Here is a 24,923-nt window from a genome sequence, read left to right on the forward strand (position 1 = left end):
GAGTCTTTTCCAATGAGTCAACTCTTCACATGAGGTGGCCAAAGTACTGGAGTTTCAGCTTTAGCATCATTCCTTCCGAAGAAATCCCAGGGCTGATCTCCTTCAGAATGGACTGGTTGGATCTCCTTGCAGTCCAAGGGACTCTCAAGAGTCTTCTCCAACAACACAGTTCAAAAGCATCAATTCTTCGGTGCTCAGCTTTCTTCACAGTCCAACTGTCACATCCATACATGACCACAGGAAAAACCATAGCCTTGACTAGACGAATCTTTGTTGGCAAAGTAATGTCTCTGCTTTTGAATATGCTATCTAGGTTGGTCATAACTTTTCTTCCAAGGAGTAAGCGTCTTTTAATTTCATGGCTGCAGTCACCATCTGCAGTGATTTTGGAGCCCAAAAAAATAAAGTCTGCCACTGTTTCCACTGTTTCCCCATCTATTTCCCATGAAGTGATGGGACCAGATGCCATGATCTTCATTTTCTGAATGTTGAGTTTTAAGCCAACTTTTTCACTCTCCTCTTTCACTTTCATCAAGAGGCTTTTGAGTTCCTCTTCACTTTCTTCCATAAGGGTGGTGTCATCGGCATATCTGAGGTTATTGATATTTCTCCCGGAAATCTTGATTCCAGCTTGTGCTTCATCCAGCCCAGCGTTTCTCATGATATGTCAATTCTTCTGTAGACTTTATTGTTTTCTAATTAATTGACCCCTGTTTCATAAAGTCTCTCCTTTTTTTTCTTCATTTTGTTCTTCTTGTTCTAACTCTCTGAATTGAGAGTTTTGTTTGTTATTTTCTCCATGTAGTAAAGAAGCATGTTTACGGCATATCAGTTCAGTTCAATTCAGTTGTGTCCGACTCTTTGCAACCCCTTGGACTGCAGCATGCCAGGATTCCCTGTCCATCACCAACTCCCGGAGCTTACTCAAACTCATGTCCATTGAGTCAGTGATGCCATCGAACCATCTCATCCTCTGTTGTCCCCTTCTCCTCCCACCTTCAATCTTCCCCAGCATCAGGGTCTTTTCCAATGAGTCAGTTCTTTGCATCAGGTGGCCAAAGTATTGGAGTTTCAGCTTCAGCATCAGTCCTTCCAATGAATATTCAGGACTGATTTCCGTTAGGATGGACTGGTTGGATCTCCTTGCAGTCCAAGGGACTCTCAAGAGTCTACTCCAACACCACAGTTCAAAAGCATCAACTCTTTGGCGCTCAGCTTTCTTTATAGTCCAACTCTCACATCCATACATGACTACTAGAAAAACTATTGCTTTGACTATATGGACCTTTGCTGGCAAAGTAATGTCTCTGCTTTTTAATATGCTGTCTAGGTTACAGCATATATATTCACATTTAAACATAGTTTTGGCTCCATGCCATAAATTTTGATATGTACTGTTTTCATCATCATTACTGTCTAATAATCTGTGATCATGGTTTATTCTTTCTGCACAAGAGTTATTTAAGGATATCTTTTCTTTTCCCCCATGAACTTGGATATTATTGTTTTTACATTTAAACATTTGTGTTAATTTCTATTTTTATTGCCAGTCTGTACCATTTCTACTCTAGAGATTAAATGAGGTCATCTCAGTAGCCAAAGACATTCTTTTTAATTCCCTAAGTATCTGAGAAGAATGTGTGTTCTTTGTCATGTAGAAAGTCCACATAGAGGGAAAAGGTGAGCATAGGCTCTATGGTCACCCTTTTGTTGTTGTTCAGTCATTCAGTCCTGTCCAACTCTTTGAGACCCCATCAACTGAAGCACACCAGGCTTCCCTGTCCTTCACTATCACCCAGAGTTTGTTCAAATTCATGTCTGTTTAGTCGGTGATGCCATCCAACCATCTCATCCTCTGTCGTCCCCTTCTTCTGCCCTCAGTCTTTCCCAGCATCAGGGTCTTTTCCACTGAACTGGCTCTTCGCATCAGGTGGCCAAAGTATTGGAGCTTCATCTTCAGCATCAGTCCTTCCAGTGAATATTCAGGACTGATTTCCTTTAGGATAGACTGGTTTGGTCACACTGCCTGGTCTCTATTCCCAGCTTTCCCACTTGCTTGGTCGGTGCCTGCGGTCATAGTGCTTGGCCACTCTGAGCATTAGTTTCCTCAAGTGTAAAGTGCAAAAAGTAAACGTTCTACTCTTAGAGTTACTGTTAGGATTAAATAAGCTATGTAGTCACCATTAGATACTCAGTTTTATTGTTCAAACCCAATATATTTGTGGTTTTCAATGAAATGAAACAACCGCACACATACACACTCAACCAAGAAGATAAATTGGGATTTTGGAGGGTAGGGATTTGGAAGGTAAATCGGGATTGCTTTCAAAACCTCATGATAGATAAAAGTATAACCATAGATATAGAAGTATAGTATGCTGCTGCTGCTAAATCGCTTCAGCCATGTCCGACTCTGTGCGACCCCATAGATGGCAGCCCACCAGGCTCCACCATTCCTGGGATTCTCCAGGCAAGAACACTGGAGTGGGTTGCCATTTCCTTCTCCAATGCATGAAAGTGAAAAGTGAAAGTGAAGTCGCTCAGTCGTGTCTGACTCTTTGCAACCCCATGGACTGCAGCCTACCAGGCTCCTCCGTCCATGGGATTTCCCAGGCAAGAGTACTGGAGTGGGGTGCTATTGCCTTTTCCGGAAGTATAGTATAGGTACAGGTAGAAAGATAGGTATACATATGGAGCCTATAGACAAATATGGATATAGAAATAGAGATAGATAGAGATGTAAATAACTGATGGAAATAGAAATAGAGTTAGACATAGATGATTGATAGACAGATGGATGGATGGATGGATAGATAGATACATGATTAATAGAAAGAAGTATAGGACCTATATATATATATTAATATCAACATCCTCAGATTGTCTCTTACGTAGAGAAAAACTGATGAGGAGCCACTGGTGATGATGGGAGTGAACTGTGTCCTGTCCCTAAGGTTGTAAGGGAAGGAAAAGAAAAGCTTGAGGACCACTACTCAGCAGTCTTCATTTTGTTTTTCTACTTGATAAGTCAATGAGAACATTGTGTGAAAGTATCTGCTACCACAATTGTGCTATCTTGTTGCCTTTTGTGTTTGTATATGTTTGCCTCATTTATCTTTCCTCATTTTCTTTGAGAGTCGTCTTCTTTTAAAAGGAAGTTTACTTGTTTTATCAGTGAAGCATGTGATAACCTTGTTTTGTTCATTCTGGGGTTTTGTTTGTTTTGTTTTGCTTTTGCTTCTTCACCCTTCCATTCATACCTGACCCATATCTAATTCCCAAATTTTGTTGATATATCCATGCCTTATCAGTGTTATTAGTAATTATTTTCTAATTATGGACTTCTTTCCCAAGAATAAGTTTCTCCATTTGCATTTAGTGTTGTTACCTTCCTAACAATAATTAATTGGGTTGGACTACATTTTGCTAGTTGTCTTTGTCCCTGATGCCTTTTGATTTCCCCACTTTTGTTCATTTTTTAAAAGTCAGGCTCCTGACTGCAGTACTTTCTGTCACCTTGCATGTATGAGAATGCCTTTCCTTTGATGTATTGTATAAATGACAACTTGATTATAAATCAAATTATGGGTCAGCAACTTATTTCAAAACCACAGTGGTTTCTTTATTCCCATAGTTAATGTTATGGATGAGTTGATGTCCAGTCTAATTCTTTGTCCTTGTAGGCAATCCATGTTTTTCTCTTTTAAAAACCTTTCATATTTCTCTTTATTTTTAAAATTGAAAAGGCTAGTAGGACGTGTTGTGGGGGAAATCGCTTTTCATTACTTAGATCCAGCACTTTGTGAACAGTTTCACCTAAAACCTCAAATCTTTCTTAAGCTTAGAATGTTGTCTTCCTTCTTCAATTATTTTTTCTCCTTCAATTTCTCATCTTCTCTCTCTAGAATTCTTAATATATGCATATTGGATTTTTTTCCCCCGTATCTCTTCCATGTAACTTGTCATTCCTCTCATTAGTTTAATCCCTTCGTCCTTTTTCTGTGGATTCTGGAAGAATTTCCCAACTTTAATCTCCACTTTTCCGTTTGATTTCTGCAGAATCTAGTTCTATGTGATGCTGCTTTCATCTCTTTGTGGCCTTTATTGATCTCAGATCTGACCTTTGACACATTTCCTCCTCTACTTTCAGAGATACAATGCTAGAATTTCAGCTTGTGACAGCTGCGATTGAAAACCTGCTGAGATTTTTCACCTGTTCTGTGTTGTAATTCACATAAAGATATTTGCTTTGACTTCTGTGAGTTCTCTTCCCTTAAACCTTCGGAATCTTTTCTTATGTCCAGGGATTTTACTGTGTGCTTATCCCTGGAGCTGGAGATTGCTATGTCCAGGACTGAAAGTTGAAACGCGATCTGGGAGAGATTATGGAGGTCCTTCTCCACATATACCAGGTGGCTCAGACAGTAAAGAAACTACCTGCCATGCAGGAGACCCGGGTTCAATCCCTGGGTCAGGAAGATCCTCGGGAGAAGGAAGTGGCTACCCACTGCAGTATTCTTGCCTGGAGAATTTCATAGACAGAGGAACCTTGTGGGCTACAGTCCAGGGGGTCACAAAGAGTTGAAGATGACTGAACGACAACACTTTTACTCCACATATATCCAGCTGGGAGAGTGGAAAAGTTGAGTTTGTTCTGCTCACATTTATTGAAAGGAGGAACTTAGAGATGGTGGTGAAAATCAAGAAAAGCTTTTCTTCAAGAGTTTCTTTTTGCTTTGGCAGCCAGAAGTTACCTGAGGAAGTAACTCCTAGGCTCAGCCATCTGGGACCTCTGTAAATCTAAATGTGTTGTGAAAAAGGGTCTCTAATCCCCATGACCAAGAATATCACATGGACTTTCTGGAAGCACTGCTGGCCCCTAGATGTGCCTCCCAAAGCCTCCTTGGCTGGTTCCAACGTCAAACCCCACTGCAGTAGAGATATAGCCTGGCCTTCTGTTTACAGCCCTGCTTCCCTTCTGAGGGTGGGTCAGCAGACATTCCCAGGGGTCCCTAAGGTTGTGGAGGGGCAGCATGCAGAGTGACCTGCCATTGCCCATCACCCCACTTTCTCCAAGAGCTTCCACAGGAAGGTGATGGTGAGCAGGACTCCACCTCACAGTTGCAGGTCCATCTGGACCACATCAAGCAGAAGACACACCTTTTTCTTCTGATATAAAGGCTGTTGGGCTTCCTTAGCTTCCTGTGCCTGTGCAAACTTTCCCCAGTGTATATGCCCTGCTTTGCCTGGTATAGTCTCAGCTTTCATTTGGTTGTCTCAGAATAATAATTATTAATAACATGTCCTTTGACTCTCAAAAGTGCCCTAGTGTGAGCAATAAATTATATGATCTCTCTGGTTATCAGTCATTTCACAGGGCATCTGGGAAAAGCCTGGGATGCTCTCTGATGATCACATCACCCTCCTTCCCAGAACTTGGGGCCTTTTTGCTTGTTTGTTGTTATCAGATTGACATCAGTTTTCTAAGTAAACCACCAGTCACTTTGGTAATGGCCATTCTCCCCATCCCTGTGGGTCAACATGTCTTTAGAAGCTTTCTCCTTTCTAAGCAAGTAATTTGATCTTTCTGAACTTTTCTTTCTTGATCTATAGACTGTGGGTACTGAGTGCTAACCTTGCATTGATATAGGTCAACATAAGACCATAGATGTGAGAGCTTTCTGTAAACTTTAAAGTACAGTATAAATGTGAGGTTTTATTTCAGGAAGACCTGGGAGGTGGAAGGGGTTGCTATGTGGGATGTGGGTAGCCCTTCTGTCCTGGCCTGGATATTACCTACCAGGCCCGACTGACTGCTGGACTCACCATCTTCCTCGTCTCCTCATCCCTTATCTTGGCAGGAGAATCGCTGCCCTTGGCCACCTCCAATCAAGTCCTCGTTAAGTTCAGTGCCAAAGGCCAAGTACCAGCCAGAGGCTTCCACTTTGTTTACCAAGGTATGCAGGATGTGATGTGGGAGGTGTGAAGGCAATCTCCATCTTCGGGGATCAAGGAGAACAGGGACCTTTGACCTCCCCCCAGTCTTAGCCTCATTCTTATGGTGTTTGTGGGGCAATTCCCTGAAATTCAGTTGAATTTTATACATTCAATATAGACAATTCTTGGACCCAACTCCATGTTGGATAAAGGGAGAAATCAGAGAAGGGAAGCTAATTTGTGCCCTCCCCGACTCCTCATTGTGTGGCACAGTCCTCATGGCATTGAGAGGACCAGTCTAGGCCTCTTACCTAGACCTTCTCCCATGGAGTATGGCTTTGTCTGCAAGGCCTATAAAGGTCCAGGGAAAACATGGGCTTTAAAGTGAGCTGGACATGGATTTGAACCCCGGCCCTGGCACTGTCTAACTGGGCACCAGCTACTCCCCATCTCAGAGCCCCAGTTTGCTCACCTATAAAATCAGGGTGACCATGTCACCTCACAGAGTAGCTGGCACGAAGCGGGTAATCAGTGTCTGTTCCCCTCCTTATGGCCCTGAAAAGCCAAGTCTTGGAGCAGCCTAGCCTTCCCCTGCAGGCCCCCCCCAGCCTCTCTTTGCTGAGGAGAGTGTCCACTCTCCTGGGGCTCGGGTTCCAAGTGAGGTCCTGTATATTCCACTGCCCAGAACGACCTGCACTGCCCTGTGTAGGGGTAATCCTGCCCCGGAGACACCCTTCCTGGGCCTGGGGGTCAAAGGTCCTATCGCCCCCTGTAGGTGGGGAAGGGAAATTCAGGTCTGTGAGAGCAGGGCCCTGGGCAGGGTCTTAGGGGACATAGGACCCTACTGTGCAAGGGGCTTCATTGGGAAGGCGAAGAGCACAACTGGGCCTAAAGGCTGGGCCTGAGGCTCTTACTGTCTTCCGTAGTTTCCAGAAGCTGTGCTACCTGGCATATCCAACTGTATTTCAGGAAGATGGGCTTCATCCTAGAAAGCCCCCTACCCCCATCCTAAGGGAAAGCACCCAGAGCCTCTCAGAGTCCCACCCCGTTCCAGCCCCGCGATGTGTCCATCCCCGGACCCGTTTCTAGAGGGGTGAGGCCTGCCCCTCAGCACCCCTGTTCCCTGCAGCGGTTCCCCGAACCAGCGCCACGCAGTGCAGCTCAGTGCCAGAACCCCGCTACGGCCGGAGGCTGGGCAGTGATTTCTCCGTGGGGGCCATCGTCCGCTTCGAATGCAACTCTGGCTATGCCCTGCAGGGCTCCCCAGAAATTGAGTGCCTCCCCGTTCCTGGGGCCTTGGCCCAGTGGAATGTCTCAGCACCAACGTGTGTGGGTGAGTCCTGGACAACTAGGGCTTGGGGGAGAGGGTGGCCAGCAAATACCCAGCAAGACACACGAGCTCTGCCTGCCAGGGTAACTTGAGAGAGTGGGTGGCCCCTTCCAGGTCAACCCGTGTCCCGTGAGTGGGTATGAAGGGGCAGTGGGAGCCACTGATCAGGCGGGAGGGTGGCGGGGGTGGGGCGGGGGGGCGGTGCGGGGCAGAGTCCAGGTCCCTGAGGAAGGGTTGTAGGGGGACCACCCAGGGGAGGGGGGCGGGGCTGTGCCCGTGGGCGGAGCCAGCAGGGGGCGGAGTCACAGAGAGGCCGGAAGCCCTAGGCAGGGCCTGCTCCCCGCGGACCCACCCAGACGAAAGCTGCCTCTCTCCCAGTGCCCTGTGGCGGAAACCTCACGGAGCGCAGGGGCACCATCCTGTCCCCCGGCTTCCCCGAGCCCTACCTCAACAGCCTCAACTGTGTGTGGAAGATCATGGTCCCAGAAGGCGCTGGCATCCAGGTAGGAGCCAGGGGGAGACTTCGCAGCCTGTCTCCAGCCCCTCAGGGCAAGGACGCAGTGGAGGCCCACAGTCAGAAAAACACAACAGCTCCCAGCTCAGGAAAGATGAAGTGTGGGAGCTGGCTGGGCCGTCGGGGAAGTCGCCGAGAGGAGGAGGTGGGCCTGGAGGTGGAGTGTGAAGCCTGGGAGGAGTCACAGGACGTGTTTTTCAAGTGAAGGGTACTGTTCTTAAGATTTTTCTGGGAGTTGGGAGAGGAGGCATTGCAGGTGAGGGGAAGGCGCAAACCGACAGGCACCCCCTCACACACATCGGGGGTGTTGCGCCCGCAGCCCGAGGCAGCAGCAGAATCGGGGCCAGACTGGTGCGTGCGGATGCTAGCAGGTGGAGGACCCCCAGGACGGCTGCTGCTCCTGGGAGGAGGGGGACAGGCCGCAAGACCGACAGAGAGAAACCACAGGGACTCCCGGTGGACAGGTCCACCCAGGGGTGGGTTACTGGCTCGCAGCTGCAGGATGTCTGAAGACAGGACAGTGAGGAAACTCAAGGAGTATCGGAGAGATGAGGAGGAGGCTAGTCACCCCAAAGTAGCCCTACACCCTGGACTGTCCTTTCCTGCTTCTCTGCCTGACAAAGCACCCCACTGTCGTGCAACCATCCCACCTCTCTCTCCCTCAATGAACTCCTTGGGAACAGGGATCGCGTCTTCCTTTTATCAGAGTTCCCAGCACAGTGTGATCCGGATGAGGTGCTCAGTAATTGAATTAACTACATGAAAGGAGGAGGGGGAAGGGAGTGGGGAAGAGAGGGTTGCCTAACCGGCAGTTCACTCCCCCTGCCTTCCCAGATTCAAGTCGTCAGTTTTGTCACAGAGCAGAACTGGGACTCCCTGGAAGTGTTTGACGGTGCAGACAACACTGTAACCATGCTGGGGAGCTTCTCAGGTGAGACGGGGCTTCCCGGGACCTGGACTCGTGGGGCAGCGGCAGAATTATTATTATCATTATTGAAATGGGATTCATATGCCGTAAAATTTATCATTTTTAAGTGTACAATTCAGTGGGTTTTAGTATATTCACAAGGTTCTACGACCATCACCACTATCCGATTCCAGAACATTTGCATCAGCCCCAAAAGAAACCAGGTACCCATCTGTACACACTCCCCATCGTCCTGTTCACCACCCACCCCTCTCCCCGGCAACGACTAACATACTTTCTGTCTCTTTGGATTTGCTTGTTTCAGACATTTCATCTAAGTGGAGTCCTACAATTTATGGCCTTTTGGGTCTGGCTTCTTTCATTCAGTGTAATGTTTGCAAGGTTCGACCCTTCACTGTGTGGACAGACCACATTTCATTCATCCACTCATCAGTTGAAGGACATTTGGTTGTTTCCACTCATTGGCTAATTATGAATAATGTTGCTGTGGACATTCACAAGTTTCCACAGGAACTTGTTTCCAAGTCTCTTAGGTATATGTATACCTAGGAGTGGAATTCCTGGATCCTATGGTGATTCTGTATATAATTGTTTTGAAGGACTGCCAGCAGACTGGCCACACCATTTTCCATTCCAGCAGTGGACTTCTAAGTATAGTGTATGATTTTGCCCAAAGGCCAGGGCAATTTATCTCCGTCTCGTAGGCCCCAGAACTCCCTGTTGCCAAGATCTAGGAATGAGTCACATGCCCCAGGTAAACTGTCTACAGTGCCTGGATGGCCCAGAGAATTATTCATGTCAGAATCACTTTGAAGACACCTGGCAGGGGACCACACTCATAGGCCCCCGAAGGAGGTCACCTGCTGCTGGCATGTGGCGTGGTCACTGCTCTTTTGCTAGAAGTTGTTCAGAGTCTCTCCTCCTGTAGGTATTAGAGACCCCGCACTCTGAGGGGAGCTACTTTGTCATTCAGTGGGCTTGATAGCTGGGGACACGTGGGGACCTCGGGATCAGAACCCCAACAGGTTGCAACAGGGGTGGTACCCAGGGGTGGGAGAGGCTAAGCCTGATTGGTCCCTGTTTCCTTGCCCAGGAACAACCGTGCCTGCCCTACTGAATAGCACCTCCAACCAGCTCTACCTGCATTTCTACTCAGACATCAGTGTGTCTGCAGCCGGCTTCCACTTGGAGTACAAAAGTGAGAATCCAGAGTCTCAGAGTGTGCAGGGTTCAGGGTGGGAACTGACAGGGCCTGAGTTCCCCATGAGGAACCGGGGGTTGTTCTGGGGCTGTGTATTCTCTACCCTGCTGAAGCCTCACACAGACCTAAATGAGGATGCTCAAGCTCAGAGAAGGTCAGAAACAGCCAGGAAGCAGTGAAGCCAGGGTTCTCACCCAAGGGTCTGTTATGCAGAAACCTGTGTGCACCCTCTGAGTCCCCACAGGAACAGGAAGGGGCCTGGGATATTATTTAGAGAATAATGGAGGTGTAAGGTGCTCTGGTCTAAAAACTGGCCTCTCTAAGCTCTGGTCACTGATGCAGCTGTCCTTGAATTTCCTCTTCTTGTTGCAGACTTTACTCCTCTCCCATCAGATTTCTCCCTCCATCCTTAAAACCTTACATCCTGGCTTCCAGCATCCCTAAATGATCACAACTAAAAGCCCTCGAAGAAAAGGGTTACAGGGAGAGAGAGAAGTACAAACTATTGGGCACAAGATAGGCTCAAGGATGTATTGTACAACACGGGGAATAGAGCCAATATTTTATAATAATTGGAAGTGAAAGATCAGATCAGATCAGTCGCTCAGTCGTGTCTGACTCTTTGCGACCCCATGAATCGCAGCACGCCAGGCCTCCCTGTCCAACACCAACTCCCAGAGTTCACTCAGACTCACGTCCATCAAGTCAGTGGTGCCATCCAGCCATCTCGTCCTCCGTCGTCCCCGTCTCCTCTTGCCCCCATCCCTCCCAGCATCAGAGTCTTTTCCAGTGAGTCAACTCTTTGCATGAGGTGGCCAAAGTACTGGAGTTTCAGCTTTAGCATCATTCCTTCCAAAGAAATCCCAGGGCTGATCTCCTTCAGAATGGACTGGTTGGATCTCCTTGCAGTCCAAGGGACTCTCCAAGAGTCTTCTCCAACACCACAGTTCAAAAGCATCAATTCTTCAGCGCTCAGCCTTCTTCACAGTCCAACTGTCACATCCATACATGACCACAGGAAAAACCATAGCCTTGACTAGACGAATCTTTGTTGGCAAAGTAATGTCTCTGCTTTTGAATATGCTATCTAGGTTGGTCATAACTTTTCTTCCAAGGAGTAAGCGTCTTTTAATTTCATGGCTGCAGTCACCATCTGCAGTGATTTTGGAGCCCAGAAAAATAAAGTCTGCCACTGTTTCCACTTTTTCCCCATCTATTTCCTATGAAGTGATGGGACCGGATGCCATGATCTTCATTTTCTGAATGTTGAACTTTAAGCCAACCTTTTCACTCTCCACTTTCACTTTCATCAAGAGGCTTTTTAGTTCCTCTTCACTTTCTACCATAAGGGTGGTGTCATCGGCATATCTGAGGTTATTGATAATTCTCCCGGCAATCTTGATTCCAGCTTTCTTCCAGTCCAGCGTTTCTCATGATGTACTCTGCATATAAGTTAAATAAACAGGGTGACAATATACAGCCTTGACGTACTCCTTTTCCTATTTGGAACCAGTTTGTTGTTCCATGTCCAGTTCTAACTGTTGCTTCCTGACCTGCATACAAATTTCTCAAGAGGCAGGTCAGGTGGTCTGGTATTCCCATCTCTTTCAGAATTTCCCACAGTTTATTGTGATCCACACAGTCAAAGGCTTTGGCATAGTCAATAAAGCAGAAATAGATGTTTTTCTGGAACTCTCTTGCTTTTTCCATGATCCAGAGGATGTTGGCAATTTGATCTCTGGTTCCTCTGCCTTTTCTAAAACCAGCTTGAACATCAGGAAGTTCACGGTTCACGTATTGCTGAAGCCTGGCTTGGAGAATTTTAAGCATTACTTTACTAGCGTGTGAGATGAGTACAATTGTGCAATAGTTTGAGCATTCTTTGGCACTGCCTTTCTTTGGGATTGGAATGAAAACTGACCTTTTCCAGTCCTGTGGCCACTGCTGAGTTTTCCAAATTTGCTGGCATATTGAGTGCAGCACTTTCACAGCATCATCTTTCAGGATTTGAAATAGCTCAACTGGAATTCCATCACCTCCACTAGCTTTGTTCATAGTGATGCTTTCTAAGGCCCATTTGACTTCACATTCCAGGATGTCTGGCTCTAGGTGAGTGATCACACCGTCATGATTATATGGGTCATGAAGATCTGTTTTGTACAGTTCTTCTGTGTATTCTTGCCACCTCTTCTTAATATCTTCTGCTTCTGTTAGGTCCATACCATTTCTGTCCTTTATCAAGCCCATCTTTGCATGAAATGTTCCTATGGTATCTCTGATTTTCTTGAAGAGATCTCTAGTCTTTCCCATTCTGTTGTTTTCCTCTATTTCTTTGCATTGATCGCTGAGGAAGGCTTTCTTATCTCTTCTTGCTATTCTTTGGAACTCTGCATTCAGATGTTTATAGCTTTCCTTTTCTCCTTTGCTTTTCGCTTCTCTTCTTTTCACAGCTATTTGTAAGGCCTCCCCAGACAGCCATTTTGCTTTTTTGCATTTCTTTTCCATGGGGATGGTCTTGATCCCTGTCTCCTGTACAACATCACGAACCTCATTCCATAGTTCATCAGGCACTCTATCTATCAGATCTAGTCCCTTAAATCTATTTCTCACTTCCACTGTATAATCATAAGGGATTTGATTTAGGTCATACCTGAATGGTCTAGTGGTTTTCCCTACTTTTTTCAGTTTCAGTCTGAATTTGGCAATGAAGAGTTCATGGTCTGAGCCACAGTCAGCTCCTGGTCTTGTTTTTGTTGACTGTATAGAGCTTCTCCATCTTTGGCTGCAAAGAATATAATCAATCTGATTTTGGTGTTGACCATCTGGTGATGTCCATGTATAGAGTCTTCTCTTGTGTTGTTGGAAGAGAGTGTTTGTTATGACCAGTGCATTTTCTTGGCAAAACTCTATTAGTCTTTGCCCTGCTTCATTCCGTATTCCAAGGCCAAATTTGCCTGTTACTCCAGGTGTTTCTTGACTTCCTACTTTTGCATTCCAGTCCCCTATAATGAAAAGGACATCTTTTTTGGGTGTTAGTTCTAAAAGATCTTGAAGGTCTTCATAGAACCATTCAACTTCAGATCTGACAGAATGTGGTCCACTGGAGAAGGGAATGGCAAACCACTTCAGTATTCTTGCCTTGAGAACCCCATGAACAGTATGAACAGTATGGAAGTGAAAAGTAACCTTTAAAAATTGTATTAATTTTTTTAATTTTTAAAAAAGAAAAAGTATTGCAGATGTGTCTTGTGGGGCAACAAAGACAGAGGTTGCTGGGGTGGCTGCTTTCATCCTGAGACTGTCTGCCCATCCCCTCCACACGAGGTACAGGAATGGGTTGGCAGCAGGGTCTGTCACCCATTCATTCAAGAAATACTTATTGAATATTTACAATGTGCCAGGTACAATGCTGGTTTTGCTAGGATTGCGTAAGATCAGGAGAGAGGAGTCCTTTCTGAGTCCATGGGAGAGAGGCAGGCATGTGGACAGAGAAGGGCATGAGAGCACTGCAGGTCTCTCAGGGGTGTCAGCAGGAAGGGCAGCAGTTCTCCCCGGAGCTGGAGGAGAGGGGACTGTCATGAAGAAACACTGGACCCCTGCCAGGCGGCATGCCCTGTGGTAGGCGCCCACGGAACAAAGATGAATAAGCACAAAGCACAGAGCCTAGGGGAAGAGAGGGACATGGAAACAGTCACTGTAGTGCAACCTGATATGCTAAGAGAGTACAGAAGAGGGGCGCCTGCCCTGGCCAGGTGAGACTTTACGGAAGGAGCACCTGAGTCAGGTATGGGATGAGGAGTAAGAAGTGGGGGGAGGGGCGTTTGGCTGGCCCCTCTGACCGGGATGGACAGATGGAAGCCCCTCTCGCTGCTGGTGGCACATCACCCAACTGGCATCAGAACAGATGCATCTCATCCAGGTGTGGAGAGAGGATGAGCTGGATCCTAGGATGCTCATGACCTGAAAGAACTGAAATGATCAGCTGGTCAGAAAGTGCAGGGCAGCTTGAAGCCAAGACCCTGCAGGGTGGAGGACAGGACAGGGACCTCTGAGACCTTCCTCCCACGGACCTCTCAGACCGCAGTCACCTGGTGGGCTGAAGTATCCTAGGCTCTTGAATAATTTACATTTTTCCTTTCACCCTCTCTCCTCTGTTCTCTCCAGTTTTGTTTCTTTATCCAATATTTAAAATTGAGTCCTTTAATGTTCCCTAGAATGTTCTCTTTTCTTTCTTGTTCCAAAGAGAGACTTCTTTCCTAAATCTCCTTTTTATTCTACTGCCTCATTCCCAGGAAAAATTCACCTATTTGAGTTTGTTTTTTTTTTTTTTCTTTTTCTGCTGTTGTTGTTCAAGACAACTGGTGGTTTATCGTGCACTGTCCTCTTACAGTGGAAGAAGCTAGGGGATGTCAGAGGTCTCCGTTAGTATTTGGAGACTGAAATTCCTAGGAGCCTGGACCCTGCAGTTACATTTCTATTTTGTAGATCATCTGCAAAGAGAGTCCAGAAAGGAAGAGTTAACTGCTATTGTAGAGGCAAATGGTTTTGCAGGATACAAAAGTCCTGTCTATTGCTATGACTCATATTTGATGTTTATTTAATTGAAATGGAAATGACCAATCTGCTTTCAAAAGTAATAAATTTCTTATGATTTTTTTTAAAAAGTCTTCCTTTGTTGTAAACTTAGCTTAAATAAAATTCATCACTGCCATGTAAAGAAATTAGAATGGACTTTCAATTAAAGAAATTAGAATGGACCTTTTTCTGTGTCCTTCCGGCTTTCTCTCTCTGTCTCGACCTTTCTCTCCATCCCATCTTTCTCCTACCACACTTTTTACTCTTGCTTTCTCTCTTTTTCCCTCTGCCCCTCCTCCTCCTTCTGTCCACCACTTCCATTCCAGCAAGTAGGTCTCAGGTTACTATCTTGTCATCACCTCAGTAAATACTGAGTTGCCTTTTACTTGGAGGGCAGGAAAGAGTGGAGGGAAAAAAGAGACAAGATGACAGTTGAGATGAAGGACTTCCAGTTCACTTTGATGATTGTTTTAATACTGTCCTTGAAATCTTTTGTCCCAGATGCTGAGATCTATGGATTCAGGCCCAAGCAGCTTTCCTTTCTAAGCATCACATCCACTTCTTAAAAGCACATGGAGGACAGAAGTTGCCTGGGAAGAGATGAAGGAACTTCTTGGGGTGACAGCAGTGTGGTATCGTTTTGAGCCGGGGGCGCCGTCAGGGCTCCCAGATGATACCCACCTGCTCCAGGAGGCTTTGATCTGCTGGGCCTCTGTGCCATATACACATTGATTTTTCCCATGTGCTGGGAGGTGAAAGGCTTGGGAAACACAGGCCTAGAGGCTGGGAGGAGAGAAAGCAGAGAGGGCACAGCTGGGAGGCAGCTTCTCCTCACTGCCAGCACTGCCTTCAGCCTGCTAGTGCATCAGCCTGACGGACTTGCCCGTTCTCCTGTCGTCTGTCTCTGTCTGGTCTAGCGGTGGGCCTGAGCAGTTGTCCAGAACCTGCTGTGCCCAGTAATGGGGTGAAGACTGGCGAGCGCTACCTGGTGAACGATGTGGTCTCCTTCCAGTGTGAGCCAGGATATGCCCTCCAGGTACCTTCCGTTGGCCACCCCCCAGGACTGGAAAGGTGTCCCCTGAGCTGGGATCAGCCAGCCTCCTCCCAGCAGAGCTGCAGTCGCCACGGAACAGAGAGAAGCCCCCCAGATCCCTCAGGGACTGTTGTCCCCTCCTGGAGCTGTTCCTGCAAAAGACAAAGTGCTGACTTTGGCCATTTGGCACAAGCCAGCCTTAGATGTGTCCCTGCAAAGTTTCGGTTTGATTAGACTCTAGGAAAACTTAATTCCTCTTTGAAGGCGATGAAAGAATCAAGTAATTAAAGGAGTCTCATGAGGAACCTTTAGTAATGAGATTTCTTTAGTAATGGCTGTTAATAAGTGTCCTTCCCCAGCTCTCTCCCTCTCCCTCTCTCCCCAACCCCCGGTGGACCCATGTATCTTGCTCCTTAACCCAAAGCCTAAGAACAAGCCCCTGCTCCAGGTTGTACATGCAGTTGCGCCCGTGCGGGCAGCCAGCCCACCCTGTTCCTGATTCCCCTAGGGCCACGCCCACATCTCCTGCATGCCCGGGACCGTGCGGCGCTGGAACTATCCTCCACCTCTCTGTATTGGTAAGAGAACACCTACTTCTCCAGTCCACTCAAATCCATTTCTACCAGGGCTTTGAGTTCAGGGACATCTCACTGGGATCAAGTTCAAATCCAAAGGAAGTCTGGTATTGCAAGTCTGCTCGAAGGTGGGATCTTTAGACTGAGGTTTTTTGTAAGCTTTAACTCTCCGGCTTTTCACGACTTTTGGAAACCTTTGTCCACCAAATGAAGAATACCAGTGGCTTGCCCATTCCAAAACCTGATGATGACCATTCCAATTCCATATAACCCCAAACCCCATATGGAACCTCGGGGTATTTTGGGGCTTCCCCCTGTGACTTTTCATAGGACAGACAGATGGAATACACTGATGGAGAAAGGCTGAGCGTGCCCTGTGGAAGGAGGACTTGGTTTGGTTTGGTTTCTGTGCTGAGTGGTGATGAAGAGATCACTGGGTACAAGGAAAGACAGAGTCTCCATGCTCAGAAGCATCTAGTCAGGTCGGAGCAAGGGGACCGTCTGTTTATCAAGGGTCTGCCACGTGCCAGGCCCTGAGTTATATGTCTCCTTACTGAAGCTCTTCAGGGCAGGGGTCATCACCCTCAGTTTTGCAAAGAGGAAAACTAAGGTTTTTAGGATTCAAAAGAAAGTGGCAGAGCAAGGAACTAGGATTCCCTGATGCCCTGCCAACTGGCAAGTGCAAGGCTAAACTTGGAGTGGGAAGCAAGGTGAGCCAAGGGCATGTCCTTGGAGCACATGGCCCTGCCCTTCTGTGCTCTCTCCAGGGTTCAGGGCCTCTTCGTATGCGGAGCAGTCAGCAATGGGACCAGTCCGCCCTTTTCCCCATCCTGTATGACGAAGGCCTTGCCCAGGGAACCACTGAGAGCCCCGCAGCCACCCTGGGCTGCCACGGTGCCAGGCCCCGTCCCAAGTGAAGTGAAGTCCTGTCTGTTGTAACCTTATAACCGCCCTGTGACACAAGTGCTGTGGAGAGGCAGGGACCCAGGTCTGGAGGTTTGGGGTGGGGGAACTTAGAGCTGGCCCCAATCACCCAGGAAGCGGGGGCACTGGGACTGTGGCCGGGGGTGGGGTGGGGGGATCAGTGCTGGAGCCCCTGCTTTGCATGCAAGCGCTGCTCCCTTCAGATCTGTGTGCTTCAGTCACCCTCTCCCAAGAAGACACGGCACATACTCCTCCCCTCGGCTCCTTCTTCTGGCCTTCCATGATGGGCTAACCCCTTTCTGCACACACAACCTTTCCTAATAAAGTGAAAAGTGAAGTTGCTCAGTCATGTCCGACTCTTTGCGACCCCATGGACTGTAGACTATGAGGCTTCTCCGTCCATGGAATTTTCCAGGCAAGAGTACTGGAGCGGGTTGCCATTTCCTTCTCCAGGGGATCTTCCTGATGCAGGGATTGAACCCTGGTCTCCCGAATTGCAGGAAAACGCTTTACTGTCTGAGCCAAAAAAAAAAGAATCCACATGAACTGGCCAGGCTGCATCTGTGCCCCAGCCCTGCAACTTCAGGCAACTCTGACTCTGAAGTCATTTCGATTGGAGATTCAGGTGCCCCAGCCCCTTGTGGTTGGCTCACAGTCACTTTGGCTCAGGGCGCATGTCAGCGTTCTGAGGGTGGGTTCATGGTGGGGCTCCTCTGCTGACGCCCAGCCCCGTGGAATAAGAGCCTGGGCTGGCCCCGGCACAGAGCAGGGACTTAACATGTCACTGTCTGTCCCCTTCCTCCTGTTTTCCAGTCCCGGAAGAGCTGATTGGACAATGAAAAGAGGGAGATTTGGGGAATCATGTAGGAGACAGTCACACTTCTCTTGGGGCACACCATTTTTGCTACATGACCTCACTAAGGAAACTGACCTTTGAAGGGCATGCTCAAGGTCAAGCATCCATAACTGGGGTTTGTGGACTGCAGGGCAGACATAGGGTATACTTCTTCCCTTCCTGGATGTACATCCTCCGTTTTCTCTTGTGTGCAGTTTTTTAGGGAGATGAATTAAAGGTCCTTTTGGATTCTCAAAGGGAAATTAACTTAGGAAAGTCCAAATGCTGCATGGCCTTGTTCTTGCCTCGTTGCTGTGCTAACCCCCAGTCTGGTCTCACGGTCACAGCGCAGTGTGGGGGAACAGTGGAAGACATGGAGGGGGTGATCCTGAGCCCCGGCTTCCCAGGCAACTACCCCAGCAACATGGACTGCTCCTGGAAAATAGCACTGCCCGTGGGCTTTGGTAAGTCTTCACGCCCAGGCCTCTGGGCTTAAAGCAACTGTCTGCTGCCATCACTCAGCATAACCTTGGCCGAGTCAGTTCAGCTCTCTGCCTCTCTGCTTCCTCAGCTGTTGAGCTCCTGTGCAGTCCAGAGGATCAATTAGGAATGGTAGAAATGAACGTGCTTTGGGAACATAAAGTAGGGAAAAAACTTCAGGGATTACCATTATTATTTTTATCATTAGAGCAGTGAGCTAAAATCCAGGAATGTAGAATGAAAAATTGCTCAGGGGTGGTTGAAAAAAGAAAAAGACAATCTATTTTACTGAGACTGGACTTCAACCTGGGCTTTTAACTCCAATATCCAATTTCTCATCCTAATTAAATTGAGCCAAGGTCAATGTGAAATTGAGTTTGCATTCTTTATACTCACATTCTAGCTGGCCTTAAAGGTTGGGAAATGTCGCGTGTGTGTGTGCGTGTGTGTGTGTAGATATCAGGGTTGGTGGGGTGTAGAGGACACTGATCTGGGTACAAAATTTAATTACTGAAGGTTCATATGTTGTGCACTGGGAATATAATTTAACCCCTAATATTTCTGTTGAAGAGACAAAGGATTTGTATCGACACGGAAATTATAGGCTGTACACATAGGTCATCCAAGTCATTGCTCTGCGCCTAGGAATGAAATGTCCCAAGGGGATCACTCCTGCACAGGCCTGTGATCCCCCAGTCTGTGACCTCAGAAGTCAAGACCACCTCTTTTGTCCTTTTTTATTCATCCTAAAGTGGGTCTTCTGATGGAGAAGAGGCTTTCAAGAGAAAGCGACCTACTTGGATGTCTCTAAATCTTCCCTGAGGGGAGAAGTTATGACCGTCAGAAGATAAGAGTTATATTAAGTACCATCTTCTGAAGGGAACTGGAGGGGTATGATCAGGCTGCAAAGTAATGATAACTTTGGCAGCCTTGGGAACTCCAGATTTTGAGGTAATGAGGGGAGAGGAGTGGGGAGACCCTCTAACTCTGCATCCAGACATGAACCAGAAGAACCTCAGATAATAGAAGGATGGAGGGAGGACCACAACCAAAGGGAAACAAAAGTTTAAGTGGGAGGCGCATCACTTTCTCTATAAGGCCTGATGTTCGGCCACCAGAGACCTCTATCTTTAAGTCCTCCGGGCAGTCAGCCTCCTGCAGGGACCAGCCGCAGAAGACCAGATCCCTTGCTTTCAAGTTACTGTTGGATTCCAAACAGTCCCTAATGCCCCCTGGTCTGTTTAAAAACCACCGCATTTACAAACTTCTGCCACTAGATGGCGGCAGTCAGGCAGTGCAATTCAGAAATTTGGCATCCAGCTGAGCCACAGGGGAAGCCCATGCTTAAAGAGCCAGTTCAATGGACCAGCAGCCCCTGTGTGGGGATGACACATGGGAGGTAGACTGCAAAGTGAAGCTTCCGCGGATATGTACAAAGGTGCTCCGTGTAAAGTTATCTGTAATTTGGAAAATATCTACATGCTAATAGAAGCGTGAATAGTGTGGTTGGGTAATTCATTAAATGGAATTAATTAATATGTAGTTAAAAATCAATAAACTGTATCTTTGCATTGACAAGGGAAGACCTTGAAAAACACATGCTGAATTTAAGCTTGCAAAACTATATATAATACAATAATAAATGCGGATGTTTAAAACAAATCAGATATACATTTAGGAATCTAAACACATGAACTGGAAGGATATCTTCTGAATTCAAGAGAGTGCCTCTGTAGAGAGAAGAGCAGTGGGAGAGGGCAGGAGATATGAAGGGTCTTCAACAGTATATGTTAAGTCTTTATTTAAATAATCAGATGCAAAAAATTCACTCCCATGTGCTTATTCTAAGCAAATTAGAAGGTATAGATGAGCAAATTATAAAAATTCCAATGTATATGTAGTCCCACCATGCAGAAATCATCACTCACAGCTTAGACCTCACCATCATGAAGACAAGGGCCCTGTAAAGACCTTGTTCCTCCCTGTGTAGTGCCCATGTAGCACAGCCCTGATGCATGGCAAATGCTCAATAAATGTTGTTAGTGAGTCAGTGAATAGTCTTCTAGTTTTTTAATACAAAAGTTTGAATTGTATGCTACACACTACTTTGCAGTCAGATTTTTACAGTTAACGTTGCAGACATTTTCCTATGCTCAGAAATATATTTTTTCAATATCGTTTTTAATAGTAATCTAATTTTGAGAAATCTTATCAATCAATTGATATCAATAGTCCCACACTTATTCTTCAAAGAATATATTTATATGTAAGTTAAGATCCTAATGAATTCCTTTTAACCTGTTGCGTTGTTAGATCTTGATTAATCTAATAAGACCCCAAAGTATAAACTTCACTTGGCATCTTTAATAGAACCAATGGGATGTTGTAGTCTTCTAATTTCTGAATTATTGTAAGTGTTCTAGAAAATACTAGTATTGAAGGTCATGTCTTTTATCAGGTGTAGTTATGTTTAAGTGGTGGTATTTTTCAGTTAGAACATTATTTTATCAAAGCTGCCCTTATACTGATACTAGACATATGAATCCCAAATTAAGTCAGGTGTTGATCCTGAACTTCATTTTCCATGAAATAAAATAGAGTGGGGATGGAGCTCTGATAAGACTGATGCCTTTCATTTTGAATGAATAATACACTTTTAAGTTCAGTCCTGCCTGAAGATAAGAGACTGGGCTGACCAGTGACTCCCCATGTGTGTTCTGGGACCCCTAACTGGGTGGGTAGTCCATGGTGGGGACACGTGGGCTCTGGCAGGTGATGCTCTCAGGAGTCAGCACGTCAGAAGCAAGACTCTATTGCTTGGGCACTGTCTGCCTTTGTCTTGCTCCCAGGAGCTCACATCCAGTTCCTGAACTTCTCCACCGAGCCCAACCACGACTTCATAGAAATCCGGAATGGCCCCTACGAAACCAGCCGCATGATGGGCAGATTCAGCGGGAGTGAGCTTCCCAGCGCCCTGCTCTCCACGTCACATGAGACCACCGTCTATTTCCACAGCGACCACTCCCAGAACCGGCCAGGATTCAAGCTGGAGTATCAGGGTGAGGACAGAAAGGGTCCATCCATCCCTGCCTCTTAACCCACCATCACCTATCTTCCCAGCCTCCCACGTAGGGGAGGAGGGGACCCAGCAAAGGCTAAGGAGTGGAAGGCAGGCCTGACCACTGTGACATGTCTCTCTGGCCCCGCAGAGGCTATCAAACCCCCTGGACAAGAGCTTCCCAGGGCAGCAGCCCAAAGCGCCATCTCGGCTTCTGACCCAACAGTCAGCAGCTTCCTCAGAGCAAGTGACCCATCAGTTCCCCCTCCAACCACCCCCTACCCCCTGCCCCGGGGCCTCCAAAGGCTCATTTCCTCCTCCAGGGCCTGCCCTGTATGTCAGTTACGCCCCGCAAAGCTCGTCCTGTGATACGAAGGAGGTTTCCAGTAACGATTCTGGTAACAGTCCTGGAGCGCCCACTGAGCCTTCACAAGGAGACAGGAGCAGGACCCTTGCCTCCCGCTGAGGGCTGCCCTGTGTGAGGCTGGACTCCCCGTGGCTCCCCCGTCCTCAGCTGGAGTCCTGTGATTGGCCCGCTCCTCCTGGATTGAGCCCCATCCGCCCCAGCTCAGACTTCTCCTGTGCCTGTGTAGCTGTGCCCACCTGGGCAGCTGTACCCAGGGCCCTGGAGCAAGCTGACATCTCCCTCCTGGGAAGCCTCAGGAGAAGGAGCTGGGCCCTTCACACCAAGGGAGGAGCAGGGAGAAGCCCCAACCTCTTTCCCAGTAAATGCCACTTCATTGGTGGTAATGCAACTGTGCACCCAGCGGGCTGTGGATGGGCTCCTGGCAGCGGTCAGCCTTACCTGGGCGAGCCTGTGCCTAAGAAGGGTACACAGCCTCGGTGGACAGTGAGGCCTGTCCAGTGGTCACTATACATCCCAAGGCCACAGTCTATCCCAGGAGAGACTCAGGCCCAGATGCGAGGTCGGGTGCCTCTCTAGGACAGACACACGCCTCTCAGGCTTTGCGTGTATTGGTCCCCTAGGTCTGCTCTGTCAGTATACCCCAGACTGCTGGCTTGAAGAGCAGAGTTACTCTCTCACAGTCTTGGAGCCTGGAAGCCCTGAGATCGGGGGTGGGCAGGGCTGGCTCCTTCCAAGGGCTGCAAGGAGGAACATGTTCCCTGCTCTCCCCCAGCTCCTGGCGGTTTGCTGACCGTCGGCGTTTCTCGGCGACGATCACCCCCACCTCTGGCTTCATCTTCATGTGGCGTTCTGCCTATCGGTCTGAGGTCATTAGGGTGGGCCCTAATCCAATATCACCTGTGTTCTTGTCAAAACGGGAAATGTGGAGACGGTAAAGACTCTGCCTGCAAAGCAGAAGACCTGGGTTCCATCCCTGAGTTTGGGAAGATGCCCTGGAGAAGGGAATGGCTACCCACTCCAGTATTCTTGCCTGGAGAATTTATGGACAGAGGAGCCTGGCAGAGTAGTCCATGGGGTCTCAAAGAGTCAGACACGACTAAGATTACCTAACCAAAGACCTCATTTTAATTTAGGTAAAGGTAGGTAAAGATCATGTCTCCAAATATGATCACGTTCTGAGGAGGGGGGGAAGGGCAGGGGGTTAGAACTTCTACATGAATTTGAGGTGAACACAGTTGGGCCCAAGGGCTCTCCCTGAGCTCCTCGTCTGGGATGAATGCAGGGTCTGAGGACGTGGTGGTGGGGACAGTGCTCTGGGCCTCCCCATGCACTGGCTTCACCCCTGTGACGGGCACAGCCCCGTCCAGCTCAGGTGGTGAGAGCAGACATGCTCCCTGCGTTCCAGTGTGTTAAGCCCACTTTGTCCTTGTCAGAGCTGCCCCCTCTGAGTCCTGCAGACTCCTCGGACGCCCTACTTCCTTGTAGAAGTAGTAGTTGGGAGCCCTGACCTCAGCCCCTCCCAGACTCACCAAGCCTTCTCTGAGGAACTTCACCTGAGGCTCATGGGCTCCTCCCTGAGGCTTCCAGACATGGGCCAGCACTCTGGAGCCCCCATGGAGCCCTGATCTCAGCCCCTCCCAGACTCACCACGCCTTCTCCTCTGAGAAGCTTCACCTGAGGCTCACGGGCTCCTCCCTGAGGCTTCCAGACATGGGCCAGCACTCTGCGTTAACATCACTCGCACTGAGGCTCCACGTGTTCAGAGGCCGGATTCTCTGAGGAACCTGAGACGGGGGCGAAGGGTGGAAACAGGAAGGAGGGGTCCCAAGCTCACCCTCAGAGGACCAACACCTTGACCTGAGTTGCCCCAAGTGTATGAGAGCCCCAGCAATGCCCACTCTGTGGTGGGCCAGCTCCCCCCACTCACTCACGTTTCTCCCCAGCAATCGCCCGGATGTTCCCCTTGGGTCACAGGTCCGGCTGCTTCCTCAGCGTCTGCCCGCTGCTGCAGTCCTGACAGGGCTTGTGGAGCCACCCTTGGTGTTGGGGTGGCCGCCCCCACCTCAGACGTGACCTCTAAAACTTCCACTATGGCTTCTCCTTCATGATGGCCCATCCTCCGGACTAGGTTGTCTCCAGTGCCGGCGGCCCAGCTGCTCCCACTGAGGCCCCCGCCATGTGTCAGGCCCAGATAATTCTCCCTGCCCCCTAGGCCCATGTTCTTGGCCCCATGGAATTTTACCTGACCCCTCGCCCTAGGTTTTTCTTTTATGAAAAGACCTACATCACCACTCAGGCCATTTGTATCCAGCAGTCCCAGCTCTTTGTGGTCCCCAGACTTTCTCTGGAAGAAATATAACTCCTTACTTTTCCTCAAAATCCCTCCTGTTAGACACTCTGAACTTCCTAACCTGGAGTTTTCTTTTCCCTTCTTCAGGTAAATATCCTCGTAATGTTTTTAGTAGCAGCATATGCTACTCCTGCCAGGTCTCCTAGCCTGATAGGCTTACTGTATTCCGTTAAAATTTCTCAGGAGATTGTGTTTCTAAAAACATAGCAAAATGACCTTGTTCCAAAATGTTAGGCCTCATCATTACTGATTTTTTAAATATGTATCTTTGTTTGAAACTGCATCTGCTCCCATTGTAGCGTCCACTGCTCCTCTCTGCGTGGAACCCTTTTCTGGGGAAGTTAATGACTCCACTCCTCAGGGGTCCTGTCTTCCCTCAAGGCCCAGCCTCTCCCTCTGAAGCTTCCTCTGGTGGAACAGACTCTGAGACTCCTCTCCCTGTGAAAGCGGTCCCAGAGCCGTCACTTCATTGTCTCTTTGTGAAAAGCCAGCTCCTTCCCCTGGAAACGATTCCTGTGAGAGGGACCCAGCCACTCTCCTCCAGGCTGCTCGTGACTTCTCACCAGCCCTCAGTCTTCAGGCTCGCCCACATTGTTGGGTCCCTCTCTTCCCACTGAGACTTCTCTTTAAAGGCCCCACTCATCCTTCAGTCACCTCCCTACAGGCTCCTTACTTCTACTAAGACTGCTGCTGCTGCTGCTAAGTCACTTCAGTCGTGTCCGACTCTATGCGACCCCGTAGACGGCAGCCCACCAGGCTCCCCCGCCCCTGAGATTCTCCAGGCAAGAACACTGGAGTGGGGTGCCGTTTCCTTCT

General features: G+C 48.1%; 1 protein-coding gene and 1 long non-coding RNA gene across 3 annotated transcripts in view; one reads left to right on the forward strand and one right to left on the reverse strand.

Annotated features, from left to right (window-relative positions):
• CSMD2 (CUB and Sushi multiple domains 2) overlaps positions 1 to 24,923 on the forward strand; it is a 683,179-nt gene that overhangs the window by 559,212 nt on the left and 99,044 nt on the right. For both annotated transcript variants that reach the window (XM_055586466.1, XM_055586467.1), the window contains exons 33-41: positions 5,862 to 5,957; positions 7,067 to 7,270; positions 7,646 to 7,770; positions 8,616 to 8,712; positions 9,803 to 9,907; positions 15,403 to 15,521; positions 16,027 to 16,096; positions 18,200 to 18,316; positions 21,182 to 21,391. In XM_055586466.1, the coding sequence (XP_055442441.1) occupies positions 5,862 to 5,957; positions 7,067 to 7,270; positions 7,646 to 7,770; positions 8,616 to 8,712; positions 9,803 to 9,907; positions 15,403 to 15,521; positions 16,027 to 16,096; positions 18,200 to 18,316; positions 21,182 to 21,391 (1,143 nt within the window). The remainder of the gene's footprint in view (positions 1 to 5,861; positions 5,958 to 7,066; positions 7,271 to 7,645; positions 7,771 to 8,615; positions 8,713 to 9,802; positions 9,908 to 15,402; positions 15,522 to 16,026; positions 16,097 to 18,199; positions 18,317 to 21,181; positions 21,392 to 24,923) is intronic.
• On the reverse strand, positions 14,245 to 23,426 carry LOC129655726 (uncharacterized). Its single transcript, XR_008716097.1, has 4 exons — positions 23,287 to 23,426; positions 15,471 to 15,670; positions 15,167 to 15,268; positions 14,245 to 14,400 (listed from the first exon to the last, which is right to left on the reverse strand). It is a non-coding gene; the product is annotated as an uncharacterized LOC129655726 (long non-coding RNA).

The sequence above is a fragment of the Bubalus kerabau genome, chromosome 6, assembly GCF_029407905.1.
Source record: "Bubalus kerabau isolate K-KA32 ecotype Philippines breed swamp buffalo chromosome 6, PCC_UOA_SB_1v2, whole genome shotgun sequence".
Lineage (NCBI taxonomy): Eukaryota > Metazoa > Chordata > Mammalia > Artiodactyla > Bovidae > Bubalus > Bubalus kerabau.